The following is a 14,081-nucleotide window of genomic DNA, read 5'->3' as shown; positions in this document are numbered from 1 at the left end:
GACCGCCACATCACCACCACGGGATGTCCTTGGCCTTGATTCCTTCTCTCTAAAGTATCTCCTAGAAATATGTGGAAGCAGTTGGATATGATGGGACGGGATCTTAACGTGGCCAAGATCCTGCTCCGTGGACGCGGGAGGGCTGGGGTGTCCAGGCTCCAAATCCGGCCATGGCGCTGCTGACCACCTGCCGAAAAAGAGAACGTTGCTTATTTGCTCGCCCTCATGCTTGAGCAAGGATTTATGGTCACACTCCCGAGTCTGCTCGCACTGACTGCCACACCATGTGCAAGAACACGCCCAATGAAGTCCGTAGTCGGCCTTCCGAAGACCTGGCCCGTGTATCTTCACACCACTAAGGGCCTGGCCGCAACACCCCTCGATGGTCAATGGTCTGTTCCCAGCTTCCCCACAAACCCCAACACTGGAAAATGTCACCTTCTGGTGCGTTATGCTCTCTTCGTGCTAGCGTCGCGTGTTTTTCAGTTCTTTCTGGGCGCTCAGCCGCTCGTCTTTCGGAAGAAATCTTTGCGAGAGTGGGTTACTGTGGACCCTCCCCGAGAACCCCCGCCGCGGATATAAATCTCTACCGATCCATCTCGCTGGCTCTTAAAACAGCTTGTCCGACGCCAAAACTGCCCCTTGTCCTGTATCGGATGCTCCCGCAATCTCGGGTTTCCTGAAAATGGACTCCTCCAAAACTCAGGATGTGATCACTCCGACTCCGGTCAAGGATGAAGAACCCTCGAGTCCCCAACATGATCCGGCAGTGCCGATGGCAAAGGTTGTTGCAAATGCAAAGGCAGCTGCTCAAAAGGAGCAGAAGATGACACTGTTGCAGGGGTTCAAACTCTACCCCAAAGCCATTGTATGGAGCATTATCATCTCTACCACCATTGTTATGGAAGGTTATGATATTTCTTTGGTCAACAACTTTTACGCCTTTGAGCAGTTCAACCGCAAGTACGGCGAGTTGGGAGCGGACGGAGAGTATCAGGTTCCTGCACGGGTAAGTTATGGCGTACTCGGACTACGAATCCCATTGCTGATAAGTGGTCAATCTTCTAGTGGCAATCCGGCTTGAGTAACGGCGCATACGTTGGCGAAATCATCGGCTTGTTGCTCAATGGTTGGGCTTCTGAAAAGTTTGGGTACCGGTACACTGTCATGGCCTGTCTGGTCCTGATTACGGCCTGGACAGCAATATTCTTCACGGCTCCTAATGTCCAAGCCCTATTGGCCGCCGAGATCCTCGCCGGTATCCCCTGGGGAGTCTTCCAAACGCTCTGTGTCACTTACGCCTCCGAAGTTTGCCCGGTTGCGCTGCGGAATTACCTTACAACCTATGTCAATTTCTGTTGGGGTGTGGGACAGCTCATCGGTGTCGGCGTGATTCGGGCTATGATTGATCGGCACGACGAATGGGCTTATCGGATTCCGTACGGACTACAATGGATGTGGCCGCTGCCACTCTTCATCGGGATCTGGTTGGCACCGGAATCGCCGTGGTGGCTAGTTCGAAAGGGCAAAACACAGGAGGCCAAAAAGTCGCTGCAGCGGTTGACGAGCCCCGAGCGGGATACTGAGTTTAACGCGGACGACACAATTGCCATGATGGTCCACACCACCGCTCTGGAACAAAAGATCACCTCGGGCGCTAGCTATTTAGATTGCTTCAAAGGTGTGGATTTGCGACGCACGGAAATTGTCTGCATGGTATGGGCTATCCAGAACCTCAGCGGCAACTCTTTTTCCAACTATTCGACCTATTTCCTTCAGCAAGCGGGACTGGGTGACGAGCAGGCGTACTCTTTTGCAATGGGCCAATACGGTATTAACATGGCTGGTGTCTTCGGAGCATGGTTCCTCATGTCATGTGGTATTGGTCGCCGAAAACTCTATCTCTACGGTCTATGTGGTCTCTGCGTGATGCTGCTGGTTATGGGATTCCTCGGCCTTGTTCCAGAGGAACACCGGACACAATCCTCCCTCGCAACCGGGTCGATGATGCTGATCTGGGCATTGTTTTACCAATTGACCGTTGGAACTGTGGCCTATTCCCTTGTCGCGGAGATTTCGACTCGTCGTCTACAGATCAAGACTGTCGTTCTTGGTCGTATCTTATACAACATCGTCGCCATTGTCTGCGGTGTCATGACGCCGTATATGGTGAACCCCACAGCCTGGGACTGGGGCAACTTTGCCGGCCTCTTCTGGGGAGGGATTTGCTTTCTCTGCATTATTTACACCTATTTCCGCGTACCCGAGCCCGCGGGTCGTACATTCGCCGAGCTGGACGTTCTCTTTGAGCGCAAAGTCAGTGCTCGCAAGTTCGCAAGTACGCAGGTCGACGTTTTCGATGAGACATTTGAGGGCAGAGTGGTCGAGAACTACCAAAGCCAGAAGGAGCACCCAGGTGATCCAGAGAGACAAGCCGCTACTGTGTTCTGAGTTATGCCCTCACGACTAGCTGCTACTTTACCGAACTAATAATATACACTAATGACTGTACATAATACGTTACGAGGCAACGACTGTATCTAATGATGCCTTTGAATATAATAATAATATCAATTGAGACAGGTTCATTATCATTCTCCTATACTTGACGGTATACACTAATTTAGAGTGCAGCTGCTTACTCGTGAGACCATTCAGGCTTCTTCTTCTCCGAAAACGCAGTCATACCTACACCTCGTCAGTACGAATCTCGGGTTTCAAGGGAAAGGGAAGAAACCTACCAATCTTCTGATCCTGGCTGCCAAACAGCCCATGGAACAACCTCCGCTCATACTCAACACCCTCCCTAACACCCAAGTCCTGACTCTTATTGACAACCTCCTTCGCCGCAACAGTCGCAACCCGACTATACCCGGCAATCGTTTCAGCAGTCTTTACCGCCTCCGCGAGCAGCTCATCCTTCCCACCATCCACAACCCTCGCCGCAACCCCCCACTCACCCGCCTCCTTCCCGCTAAAGTTCTTGCCCGTGAGAATGAGCTCCATCGCTCTGCTCTTGCCAACTGCAGCCGTCAGGCGCTGCGATCCACCAGCGCCAGGGATAACGCCCAGCTTGATCTCGGGCTGTCCGAAGGTCGCGTTGGCGGTGCAGTAGATGATGTCGCACATTAGGGCGAGCTCGCACCCGCCGCCCAGGGCGTAGCCGGACACCGCGGCGATCACGGGCTTGCGGATTGAGGTTGCGAGGTGAGACCAGGGGGCTATGAAGTTGTTGCTGTAGGCGGAGGCGAATGTTAGGGGGGCCATTTCTTTGATGTCCGCGCCGGCTGTATTGAGTATTTGTTAGCATTGCGGCTTGAGATGGATTGGGTGGGATGGGTTGGCGCGGTTCGTACCTGCGAAGGCCTTCTCGCTTCCTGTGATGATGATGGCGCCGATGTCCTTGCTTTCATCGTACTTAGAGAGCGCATCGTTTAATTCTTTGAAGAGAGGGCTGGAAAGGGCGTTGAGGGCTTTAGGGCGGTTGAGGGTAACTATGGCAGAGGCAATTAGCACTGAGACGATACGCGAAGTCCAATAATTGGTTATGTATTTGACGTACTCAGGCCGACACCAGGCTTTGGCGTCGAGGTGAGGATGTGCTCATAGCTCGGGGAAGCGGAAGAGTACAGGCGGACGCGGGCGAAGATGGTTGTGGTCTTCGGGGAGAGGAATCGAGTAGATTGTCGGGCGAACATTGCGGTAAGGGACGAAGTGTCAAGTCTATGAAGCAGTAAATAGAATGAATAGTAATGGTTGGAACTGCTCAAGAATAATGAGGTCAAGTAGATACTCCGGAGCTACCTTGGATTCCCCGCAGCCGATGCAAGCCGCATGCGCTGTTCCGAGGTTATGCTCCACGTGATCTGCACTCCTTACATAAGCCGCCAAGCAACCAAATGTCCGACCGTTCGGTGGCGCAGCACTCGGCTGTGGCTGGGACGGGCGTACGCAGTCCGCCGATGTTGGGAAGTGGACAACTTTTGCCTAGCAGCCTCCATCACGATTCACGACTAGCCTAGGATTTCTACAGGCCGTATAGCTGGTGCTAAGAGTGCGCTCCTTTTCTCCTTATTTCTGTGACTCTTTTTCCTCCGATTTTTGCACCCTATCGAATCGCCGCAATGGACGTCCCTGAGCCCGAGCAGACGCCGTTTACCGCAGTCACCACGCAGACATCAAAGCTTGCTAGAGTATGTGCCAATTCCTCTCTTCGTACGACAATGAGGAGCCCGGGGAACTTGGATAGAGTGGCTGAGCAGTAGCTAATGGCTTCCAGCAATACCAAACCTACCTCGACGCCTCCACACCTTTTACAGCCTATCGCTGGACAGGCACGGTTCTTCTCCTTATCGTTTTCTTCCTGCGCATCGTCCTCGCTCAGGGCTGGTACATTGGTGCGTACCTTATCGTACTCAAAACAGAAAACTGTCAATAATAACTAATACCGGACCGCAGTCGCATACACCGTCGGAATCTACCTCCTCAACCTTTTTCTCCTCTTCCTGCAGCCTAAGTTCGACCCCTCCCTCACACAAGACGAGGGCCTTGAAGACGGCGACGCCGGCGCTCCCAGCCTCCCTACCAAGCAAGACGACGAGTTCCGCCCCTTCATCCGCCGCCTCCCCGAGTTCAAGTTCTGGTACTCGGCTACCCGTGCGCTTGCTATCGGGTTCCTCTGCACCTGGTTCACTGTCTTCGATATCCCGGTCTTCTGGCCTGTTCTTGTGGTCTACTGGATCCTGCTGTTTGTTCTGACGAGTGAGTTGCCCCCTTTTTTGCATCTATTGAGCTTGGTTTGCTCTGGATAGAGGGAATGAAATTGCTAACGCGACTACACAGTGCGCCGACAAATCCAGCACATGATCAAGTACCGCTACGTACCTTTCTCCTTCGGAAAGACCAGATACGGCCGCTCATAGATGCGGATTGAACGACCCCTCCCTCTTATCTGATGAGATGACGGTATGGTGCATTCATGTTCCGGATGCGCTTGGGCATTTTGACGGTTTCCTTCTTCTATATTTCCTCTAATAGATGTCGCGGCAACCCTTCGGGCCTTGTTGGATTTTCCTCCGGGGTCCAACAGAGCCTCTGGGTTTGCAGTAGAGGGAAAGGAGAGAACGCGAAATGTAGCTTTCAATGCATACTTTTCCCTCCTTTTCCCTCTGACATCCTCCTCCTGATGATGAGCTTCTTTTCTCGCTTGTTACGTTGTACAGAAGATGTTGCGTCTAGCATTTCATTGCTCGCTCCTGCTTCCCCTATCGCTTCCTAATGTTGATGTTGCTTATTGTGCTCTGAGCCTATGACAGAGCCGTGTATTCTTATGTGCATGATTGGTAGGACTAAATAGACAAAAGTCTTGAAACATCTTCTCTTCGTACATTGAACATCGCCAGCACTGGACAATCGTTGCATTTCTGAATGAATTCAGGACTGCTAGAACTCATTATGCCTACATAACTCAATCTACGACAAGCCATATCTTGAGAACTCAGATCAATAGTGATTTAAGGATCTTTTAGAACGTGTAGAATGAGTCTTTTGTAGGTGCCACGAGAACAACGGCGCAGATGAACATGAATTTTAGCCACGATTTATAGGTACTGCAGAGGTATAAAACTTGTAAATTTTGCATCAAATGGAACGCTGACGTTTCAGGAAACAAGCTCATTTGCAATCCGGGCCTGCATGAAAAGTCGCAACAGATGGAAAAAACATACTCACTCATGAGAGTATTGAGAAACACCCCGTTATGCGCAAGCAAGAATAGTAAACCAGGCCTCAACAACCGCTCAGGGCGAACGTCCACGAAGAACCTCCGCACCACCAGCCCTCATCTCCTGAAACTTGCTCGAGATCTCGGCAGACTGCTCCTCAACCACATCATTCCGTCTCTTGATCTCAGCCTCAAACACACTGGCCGTCTTGCGCCGCGCGTGCCGCAGGTCCTTCATCTTCGTCATCAGCTTACTGAACTCCTCAATCAGTAGATCGCCGCACTCCTCCCATTCGTCCATGGAGAGTTTGCTAAAGTACTCCCCGCGCTCTTGCTTGGAGAGCCGGATTAGAAAGGACATCTTGTCTTCGTCTTTGCCCTTTTCCGGTGGTCGTTGGGGCTGGACTTCTGCCGCTGCTTTGGGATTGGGCGTGCGGTCGAAGGGTTCGGCTTGGAGGTCGGCGAAGGATTTGGTGTTGAGGATTTCGGGCGGGTAGTCGAGTTCGAGATGGCGTCTTTTTAGAGAGGGCTTTAGGTTTGGCAGCGTGCTGACGTGAGTTGGGGTATGCGTTGGGGGTGTGTCTGCTTCTGGTGGTCCGACCCATCTTATTGAGGCGCGGCGCGAGAAGGGATCGTTCATGGAGGAGTCATTTTCGAGGTCGTCAAAGTTTGTCATGTCGAAGGCGTTTAGGGACTGGAAGCTGTCGTCTCCGCCTGCGCCTGCGCCTGCGCGGGTGTGGTTGGTGTTGTTGTTGGTGAAGAGGCCGAGGCCTTGGTCTGTGACTCTGTCTATGCCTCTAATGGTGTCGTCGGCCGTTCTGCTGGTTTCTTTCTCTCTTTCTCTTTCACGCTCTCTATCCTTTCTGGAGTGTGTCCTGGTAATGCCGGGACTGCGCCGCGTAGGCGTCAAATCTAGTTGATCGAGGAGAGACGGTTTTGGAGGACTAAATCTAGTCCTGGGGGTTGTCGTCATGCTTCGTGTGAGCGTGACTTTCCTGCTATTTGCGGGAAGTGGTTTGGTGGTGGAAGTGATTGGAATGAAGGACTGTGTCTTTGTTGGCTCTGTATGTTCTACGTTATCAGGTTGGAAGGTCGTCCGCCGACTAGCGGTCCAGAAGTTCTGAAGTCGTCTGCTAAGCGGCTCTTCTGCTGCGCGGTACCGAGGTACAAAGCGTTGGTCGTCGGTGTCGTTAGATTGCTCGTCATCGCCAGCTGTAGACGTATTTTGACTCGCGGCGTCTAGGTCACCCAAGTCGAACCCCGCTGACTTTAACGCTCTGTCGCCTAGACCTTCGTACCACTTTGATTCGTTCGCACGACGGCCCGTGCGGAGCTGGCGTGTAGGGGATGGCGATGGCTGTTGCTGAGGTTGCAACTGTGGTGAATGATGTTGGGGTTCATACTGGAGGTTCATATGCCCGTTTGCAGTTGCATTTGCAGGCACTTGGGCAGGGGGCGGGAATCTGTATTGAACTTCATCCATGCCAATCACGCTTGTCGCGGCAATAGTTGACTCGTCAATCCCCTCTACATCAGTGTCAAAGGCATCTCTGAGAACTGGCCGTTCCGCTGCCGGATCTCGAAAAGGCGTGCCATATCGATCTATTGGCGCTTGCCGATTGCCTGGGATAGGAACCGGGGCAACCAGAGTGGTTGGAGGAACCTCAACACGAGCTTGCTCAGCAATAGCCTGTCTTAATTGGTTTGGTGGGTCAATTGCTCGAGGCTGGTGCTGGCGATTCTCTTTGGAGTGCACATAGTCCCCGACCCCCATGTTTAAGTGAGTTTTGCTTAAATCCGGGGAGGAAATTCGGACTGCAAGTCGATAATGCGGGAATATCCTAGAGCAGAATTTAATCTGATACGATTGGAACGTATGGCAGTCAATTAAGCTTTTGTGGATGGGTTAGAGTTGGAGAGTTTGTTGTTTGGGGCGTTGTTGGAAATTCATGCGAAGACTGCGTTGGGTCCTCAGGCACGCAGGCGGACGGAGCTTACTCTTATACTCAACATCATATACTACCGCACTGCGACTCTATACTTTGATACTAATGTAAACTTAATATATGAGGAGATACTCTCCGATCCCCAATCAGTGTAAGTCCCGTATTCAATTACACGTGGGAATGTATTTTGTATGAGAAACACAACAACTGCGCCAGCTATATATTTCATGGGTCCGGGTTCTTATTTTCCGGAGATGTGTTCGATTCGATCTTCATAGTCTTAAACTTGGAACAAATGCTTTGTTTTCGCTCTGCAGCCTTGTTCTTGAACTCTTTAGACCTCTGTACCTCTCTCTGCCTTCTTTCGATGGCTCTCCGCCACTCCTGCCTCTCTTCAAGCCCATCCGGCTGCACTGTCGACATCAAAACATCGCCGTCGCTATCATCGCTAGCATGGTTCTCGTCGGGTTCATATGCGTCGTTCGTTCCAGGTAGGCTAGAGATGACCAGATCAGCGATCCACTCACACACCATACCCCGTAGTTCAAGTAATTCGGGACTGTCTGAATAGGGCGGCGATGTAATAATCGCATCCATGCTCTCAGCGATTTTCTCAGCTTCGCTCAATTCTATTTTTCTGCTCTCAGCTGCAAGACTTTGGTCATCAACCCCATCAGATTGCCCGTCGTTTTCTGACCCAGGCTCGGGCTCATCAGGCTCAGGTCCAGACCCAGACCCGCATCCGGCTTTGCGCTCCCTTCGTGCATCCGCGCTCTCCTCCTGGGCGACATATATCCACAGTCCAAACATAGCCGGGTAGAAATGTAATGCGCTGATGAGTTCAGGCCTGTCCTTCTGAAAGGGATGCTGTGTAATAAGAATCTCGTAGTATAGCTTGGCGGCTTTGAACCCTTCTCTAGTAAAGAGAAGCCTCGGTTTCTCCACATAGGAGCCATAGTCTGTCCTTTTGATCCCAAGGTGTTCGTCGGAGATTTGCCGGTCTTTCCGTAGCAATATCTCTGCTCCAATACCCCACCGATCGTCAGTACGCACGTCAATAGGAGTGCCACCGAATTGCTCTCGGATGATCAAGCCCCATGCCCTCCCAGCGCGGATGTAATCGCCCTCGAGAAGACACCGGTGAAGTACAGACGTGAGCACTGCAAGATGACGAAGCCGGAGGTTTCCCTGCTGTGCTGCAGACTGAGGCACATATATTGGTGGTGAGAGCTTCGATAGTTGCTTTGGGACTGAGCGGCGGTGATTCACGCCACCATCTGCGTCCTTGGCTTCTCTATCCTTTTTCTTGGCTTTGCGGCCCTTTCCCTTGCCTTTAAAGGTCTTCCCCTCGTCTTCAGGGTCCTTTTCCTTGACTGGAGCATGCGGGAAGTACTTAGTATCAGGCAATTCTTCGTTGAACGAAAGACCCGCTACGCGATACTGGTGTGCCTCATCTGGGGAGAGGATGACAGATTGACCGACGTCTGAGACAGCGTCAGTTGTTTCACCGTCATCGGCTCCAGTCTGATCATCTGTGTCGTCCTCGTTCTTGCGCTTCTTTGATTCGCGCGAGTCGTTTGATTCATTTGATTCCTCCGGCTCCTTGATTGCATTAGGTTCATACAGGGTAACTCGGAGGCTGCGACTTTGCTGCCATGGACGAAGTGGTAAGGAGAAAGCTGACGCTGAAGGAACAAATTCCATGAGAGCCGTCAGATATCTGATAACTTGTTCCTTGGGAGCTGTGACACTGCCCCGAGTCTTGACTTAATGAATCATCTGGCACGGAGTTTCAGTTTGTCTAGAGAGCGAGAACAGCTTTTACCACTTCCTTGTTAGAAACAGCGCCTTGATATCGAGTAGTAGGCAGAGTAAAGTAACTGGTTGGGAGGCGTATGAAATTGGGAAGATAGTGTACTCAGAAATCCGATACATACATTTTCTTCCAAGGCACCAAGGCATTAAGGCCAAGGATTGATGAGGCCTAGAATGCATGTGACGGTATTATTTCAATGATGCTATCACATGATCATCAGGTACCTCGCTGAAAGCATGCTAGCGCCGCCAGGGATTTGCTTCTTCACACTTACCGAGGGGTAATTACTAATACAAGCCTGGCGGCCGTTTGGAACTAAGCCCAAATCGAAGAACCGAATCCGCCGTGGGATCCAACGTCTGTGATGCTCAACCACTCCTTTCCACGGCTCTGGTCACTTCCAAGCTATTTATATTCCTTGAATCAGGCATATGAGCCAACCGAATTGATTCCGAAACTCTCGTAGAAGCATCGAGTAGGGATTACCAACGTGGTACTACATAACTATATTTGGCCCTTGCACTGTCAGCACCCGACCGGCAGGAAGAGACGTTATCGCCCGCTCACCTGCCTCCATCTACGTCGTCACATCATCTGCCATCAGCCTCCCTCCTCTCAACTCCTTCTTCCGCTTCCCCCCCTTCCTCCTCCGCGTTGCTCACCTAGACTTTTTACTTCCTTTTGTTCGCGCGCCTACTGTCCCTGATTCTCCGTGACTCATTGCTGTTGTAGCGGTCTTATCACACGCTTCTCGTGCGCCTTAGACACTTGGCGCATCTTTTCGGCGTCTGCCTTGCCGTTCATTTTCTCGCTTCAACATCGAATCCGGAAAATACGTTTCTAATCCTGAGATCTCCTGACACTCCGTACTGGGGCGTTGATCGACCTCACTGCATCCACTGCAGCGTTCATTAGAGACGGCTTGCATAGACAGTCCGCCACCCTACTCCTCAGCCCGCCGAGACGCAATCAGACTGCGACGAACAACACTTTTTGCATAACCCCCAAAGCGCGAGTCTGGTTGAGCAATTCTTGTCCAGCTTGAACTACCCAATGGTAAGTGCACTGGCTATTCAGTCACATGGTGACACTGTATTTTGTACTGGTGGCGTCGAGTGGGCAGCTTCCGGTGTTCCGTCATCGGCTCCATAGCAGATTTGCATTCCTGTTTTGACGTTGTTCTTGACTTTCTATGTTATTTCTTGATCACAACTGTCATTGGGCTTTTACTGATACCAACGCCTTGTTAGTCATCTTCCTGCGGATGGCACTAGGTGGTTTATAAGCTCCTTCGCCACGCCCTTCCTTCACGTCGATGTTACTATGGGACAGTCTTCCTCTACTCAACGAGAACATCGCCACCAACTCTCAAACGAATCATCCATACCTCGTCAACGACGCCATAGCCGTATCAGGGATGAAGAAATGAGTAACGGTCAAAGTACGGAGCGGGCCGGGGCTTCCAACACCCAGGCGGGACAGAATATAGACAACGATGTGCACATGGCGCATTCCGGCATCACGGCGTCCCCGGATGACCCGTTGCAGTCCTTGATGACGCATCCTGGCAGTTCGGACAGTTCGGGACAGATGGGGAGTATTCAGGAAGAAACCGGGTCCCATCTCGAAGCCAGCCAGCAGAATTATCAATCTGCAATTCTTGCTAGAGCGGCAAGGAGACAGTCTACCATGTCGAGACTGGGTTCTAGGATTCTGCCAAACTCTGTCATACGAGGGCTTTTGAACAGTGAAGAGGAGACTCCCGCGGAAGGTCACGCTCATCGGCATGGCATCGTTTCCAGGACCATACCAAGATCGGAGATCAATCAAAGTAGTAGTCGGTTTAGCCCTTTCGCTTCTTTGAGCTCACGGGGCAGTAGTCGACGGCGGTCGCTTCGCGCTCCCTATTTCATTCCACGGAGCGAGGCAGGTTTGAGCAACAACGGCCATTCGCGACTTTCCGGCTCGTCGACAGAGGGGCCAGCTGAGACTGGATGGAACTGGCGACGGCCTGTCCGTCTACGTCGGGTTGGTCACGCTCTACCAAATCCCATCGCTCAAATGTTTGGCCCGCCCCCGTCTGATCTGGCGCTGGAGCAGGGTACCGAACATCCTTATCACTTTCACGATCCCGACCCGGTCGGATTCATCCCTCATCCTGGGCCCATTGATAGCCACATGGATTTTGATACACCTCACGAGCTTGATTCCGTGGAACCTGCAGTACCAGAACCACAGCCCGCCTCTACCATGCTCTCTCCTCAGCATCAACCTAGTACCCGGCATTTCCCGAGTTTACTGCGGGCACGGCCAGCCAGAGCTTTGCGTAGAGAGGAACAAACACCCCTGTCGCGTCTTCTTCAACTTGCAGCTACTCACATCGCTACCCAGCTTTCAGGAGGGACTGGTCCGGCGTTGCCCAATATTCCATCTTTGGGCAACGAAGGGTCAGATGGTTCTCTAGAGGGATTTATCCAGAGCTTACAACGTGCTGCATCTGGACAGCCAACACCCGGGGATACGACTAACGCCGCAGAGGAGGAACGGCCCTCGACACCGGTGAACTTCATGAGAGTCTTCCGGTTTGCCAATTCCGACGGTTCTCGATCGTCCGACGCCTCCAATCGTGCAAGGACCGACACAAGCAATACTGCTAACAATGGCGAATCCATGGAGACTGATCACCAACCTGAGGGATCCGAAGGCCGAACTGTTACCCTTGTTGTGATTGGAGTCAGGTCTGTTCCAACTGGAAATGGCGCTGGTGGTGATCATCAGCCTGCGGGACTTCCCGGTGGCCTGGATGCTCTCCTCCGATTACCTTTCCTCACGCCAGGGGCCTTCCCACCTCGTGCCGGGTCACGACCAGACGCTAACGTACTCGGTCGTCACGCGCCCCCTAATGCGTCTTCTGCAATCGATGATGCTCCGCCTCAGTCAGCGATGTCAAACACAGCACGGCGGTTGTCTGATGCTGGTAACCACGGCAGACCTTCATCGCTGCCATCGGTTGTATCTGAAAGTCCTCCAGGCCCCCATCCACCGCCGTCTACTCCGGCGGAGCCGGGACTCTCGGCTGTTTCGTCAGGTGCTTCGACTCCCAGCCGCCGGCTGTCTAGCACGTCCGCTATGCCCTCGAACATCCTGCCACAGCTCAATGAAAACCGTTCTATGCAGCCTACAGTAGATACCTCGGAACATGGTTTCCCAGTCAACGCGACTCATCAGCGACACCGAAGTGACTCCGAATTTGCGCGCCATCGCGAGCAATTAGGCTCCGGGGCAGCGAGGCGTAACGGAGTAGTGGAGCCTGACAATCACAACGCAGCGCCTGGGAGAAGCTGGCTGATTTACGTTGTTGGAACAAACCTTTCCGAAAATCACCCTGCTTTTGCAGCGCCCAGCCTATTCACTGATGTAAGTATTCAGGATTTACCATTGGTAAGTACAAGTTGCTAACCTCTCGTGCAGAACCCGACTTATGAAGATATGGTGTTACTGTCGTCGCTTCTTGGCCCTGTGAAGCCGCCAGTTGCTACTCAGGAAGACCTGACTTCTGCAGGAGGGTTGTTTTGTGTGGTTGAGTACGGTGGCTCTTTATCAGCAGAGGCTATTGATGGCGATGGTACTATTCAGATTTCTGAAGGCGAGCGCTGTTTGATCTGTCTCAGTGAGTACGAAGCGTCGGAGGAGCTTCGGCAGCTGACGAAATGCGAACATCTTTACCACCGTGACTGCATTGACCAGGTACGTCAAATTGGCATCGTGGTTTCGTACTAAAGCTAATGTATTTCAGTGGTTAACCACAGGTCGCAACTCCTGCCCGCTGTGTCGGGGCCAGGGTGTTGCTGACAAGTCGGGCGCGGAACCATCGCAACAATCAAACACACCACGCGCAGCCGCCGCTTGATTGTTTAGCTCCACGGCCTTTACTACTACACGAATCCGGTTCTAATTTTTTTTTTTTTTTAGTGTATTTAGCATGGCGCTGTTTCTAGCAGCATTACTATATCTTTGCATCTTTTGTCCTTCACCTCGGATATCCATTGTTGCATTGCGTCGTTTTGGTTTTGGTCGTCGGGGTAAGGATGCGGTTCAAGGACATATCATTTTTTATGGCTGGTTTTAAGTCAAGTTGTATCGCTGATGCGCGTGGATTTGACTAGATACTTTGATTCGTCATGGGATATCCTACCGTCTACCTTCTCATGATGTCTGGGGCTACGGGTTTTAGCATGGAGCTGTATTATTCTCCTGGTAGCATAGAGCGTTTTGCTTAGTTTAGCAGGTCTTAGACCGTCCATTGAATTCCATCACTTACGGAACTCTGTGATCTGATAGATTACTTAGGGTCCCAGAATTATGTATGCGATAAACACCCTAGGCCCCGCGTTGGTTCTGATGACTAAATTAATCTGCCCCGCGCTCAAAATGATCAGAGCTTGGTCAATAAATTCGATAACGCCTTCTTCACATTGCCCTTCCACTCAATTGATCTTCCAGAACCGGCTTACACCTGCCAGCGAACCTAAAATAATTATCAACGGGCATTACTCAAGGCAGAGACCTAGCCGTGTTCAATTGTCGAGAAAATCTA

General features: G+C 51.8%; 6 protein-coding genes across 6 annotated transcripts; 4 read left to right on the top strand and 2 right to left on the bottom strand.

Annotated features, from left to right (window-relative positions):
* The first annotated feature begins 388 nt into the window (after positions 1-388).
* On the top strand, positions 389-2,544 carry BDW74DRAFT_36951 (putative MFS alpha-glucoside transporter). Its single transcript, XM_073732625.1, has 2 exons — positions 389-1,009; positions 1,069-2,544. The coding sequence occupies exons 1-2, from the start codon at positions 686-688 to the stop codon at positions 2,449-2,451; spliced, it is 1,707 nt and encodes a 568-aa protein (XP_073582341.1). The 5' UTR covers positions 389-685; the 3' UTR covers positions 2,452-2,544.
* A 44-nt stretch (positions 2,545-2,588) lies between these two features.
* On the bottom strand, positions 2,589-3,771 carry echA (enoyl-CoA hydratase echA). Its single transcript, XM_073724905.1, has 4 exons — positions 3,563-3,771; positions 3,357-3,494; positions 2,742-3,287; positions 2,589-2,688 (listed from the first exon to the last, which is right to left on the bottom strand). The coding sequence occupies exons 1-4, from the start codon at positions 3,696-3,698 to the stop codon at positions 2,639-2,641; spliced, it is 870 nt and encodes a 289-aa protein (XP_073582340.1). The 5' UTR covers positions 3,699-3,771; the 3' UTR covers positions 2,589-2,638.
* A 230-nt stretch (positions 3,772-4,001) lies between these two features.
* Positions 4,002-5,453, top strand: BDW74DRAFT_155842 (Rer1 family protein). The gene is made up of 4 exons (XM_073724904.1): positions 4,002-4,193; positions 4,280-4,397; positions 4,459-4,761; positions 4,843-5,453. The coding sequence occupies exons 1-4, from the start codon at positions 4,125-4,127 to the stop codon at positions 4,920-4,922; spliced, it is 570 nt and encodes a 189-aa protein (XP_073582338.1). The 5' UTR covers positions 4,002-4,124; the 3' UTR covers positions 4,923-5,453.
* BDW74DRAFT_36939 (uncharacterized protein) lies at positions 4,882-5,313 on the top strand. The gene has a single exon (XM_073732624.1). It carries the CDS (start codon positions 4,979-4,981, stop codon positions 5,276-5,278), a length of 300 nt encoding a protein of 99 aa, XP_073582339.1. The 5' UTR covers positions 4,882-4,978; the 3' UTR covers positions 5,279-5,313.
* A 345-nt stretch (positions 5,454-5,798) lies between the features above and the next one.
* Positions 5,799-9,372, bottom strand: BDW74DRAFT_168799 (extracellular mutant protein 11-domain-containing protein; the record flags this gene model as incomplete). The annotated part of the gene is made up of 3 exons (XM_073726901.1): positions 5,799-7,463; position 7,721; positions 7,955-9,372. 3 exons carry the CDS (start codon positions 9,370-9,372, stop codon positions 5,799-5,801), a joined length of 3,084 nt encoding a protein of 1,027 aa, XP_073582337.1.
* Positions 9,373-10,807: 1,435 nt separating this feature from the next.
* On the top strand, positions 10,808-13,394 carry BDW74DRAFT_168798 (RING-H2 finger protein; the record flags this gene model as incomplete). The annotated part of the gene is made up of 3 exons (XM_073726900.1): positions 10,808-12,901; positions 12,956-13,231; positions 13,281-13,394. The coding sequence occupies 3 exons, from the start codon at positions 10,808-10,810 to the stop codon at positions 13,392-13,394; spliced, it is 2,484 nt and encodes an 827-aa protein (XP_073582336.1).
* Positions 13,395-14,081: the final 687 nt, after the last annotated feature.

The sequence above is a fragment of the Aspergillus multicolor genome (genome assembly GCF_047715735.1).
Source record: "Aspergillus multicolor strain CBS 133.54 unplaced genomic scaffold BDW74scaffold_18, whole genome shotgun sequence".
In the NCBI taxonomy this organism is placed as follows: domain Eukaryota; kingdom Fungi; phylum Ascomycota; class Eurotiomycetes; order Eurotiales; family Aspergillaceae; genus Aspergillus; species Aspergillus multicolor.
Note: the sequence above shows the minus strand (reverse complement) of the source record. Positions and strands in the feature narration are given on the sequence as shown.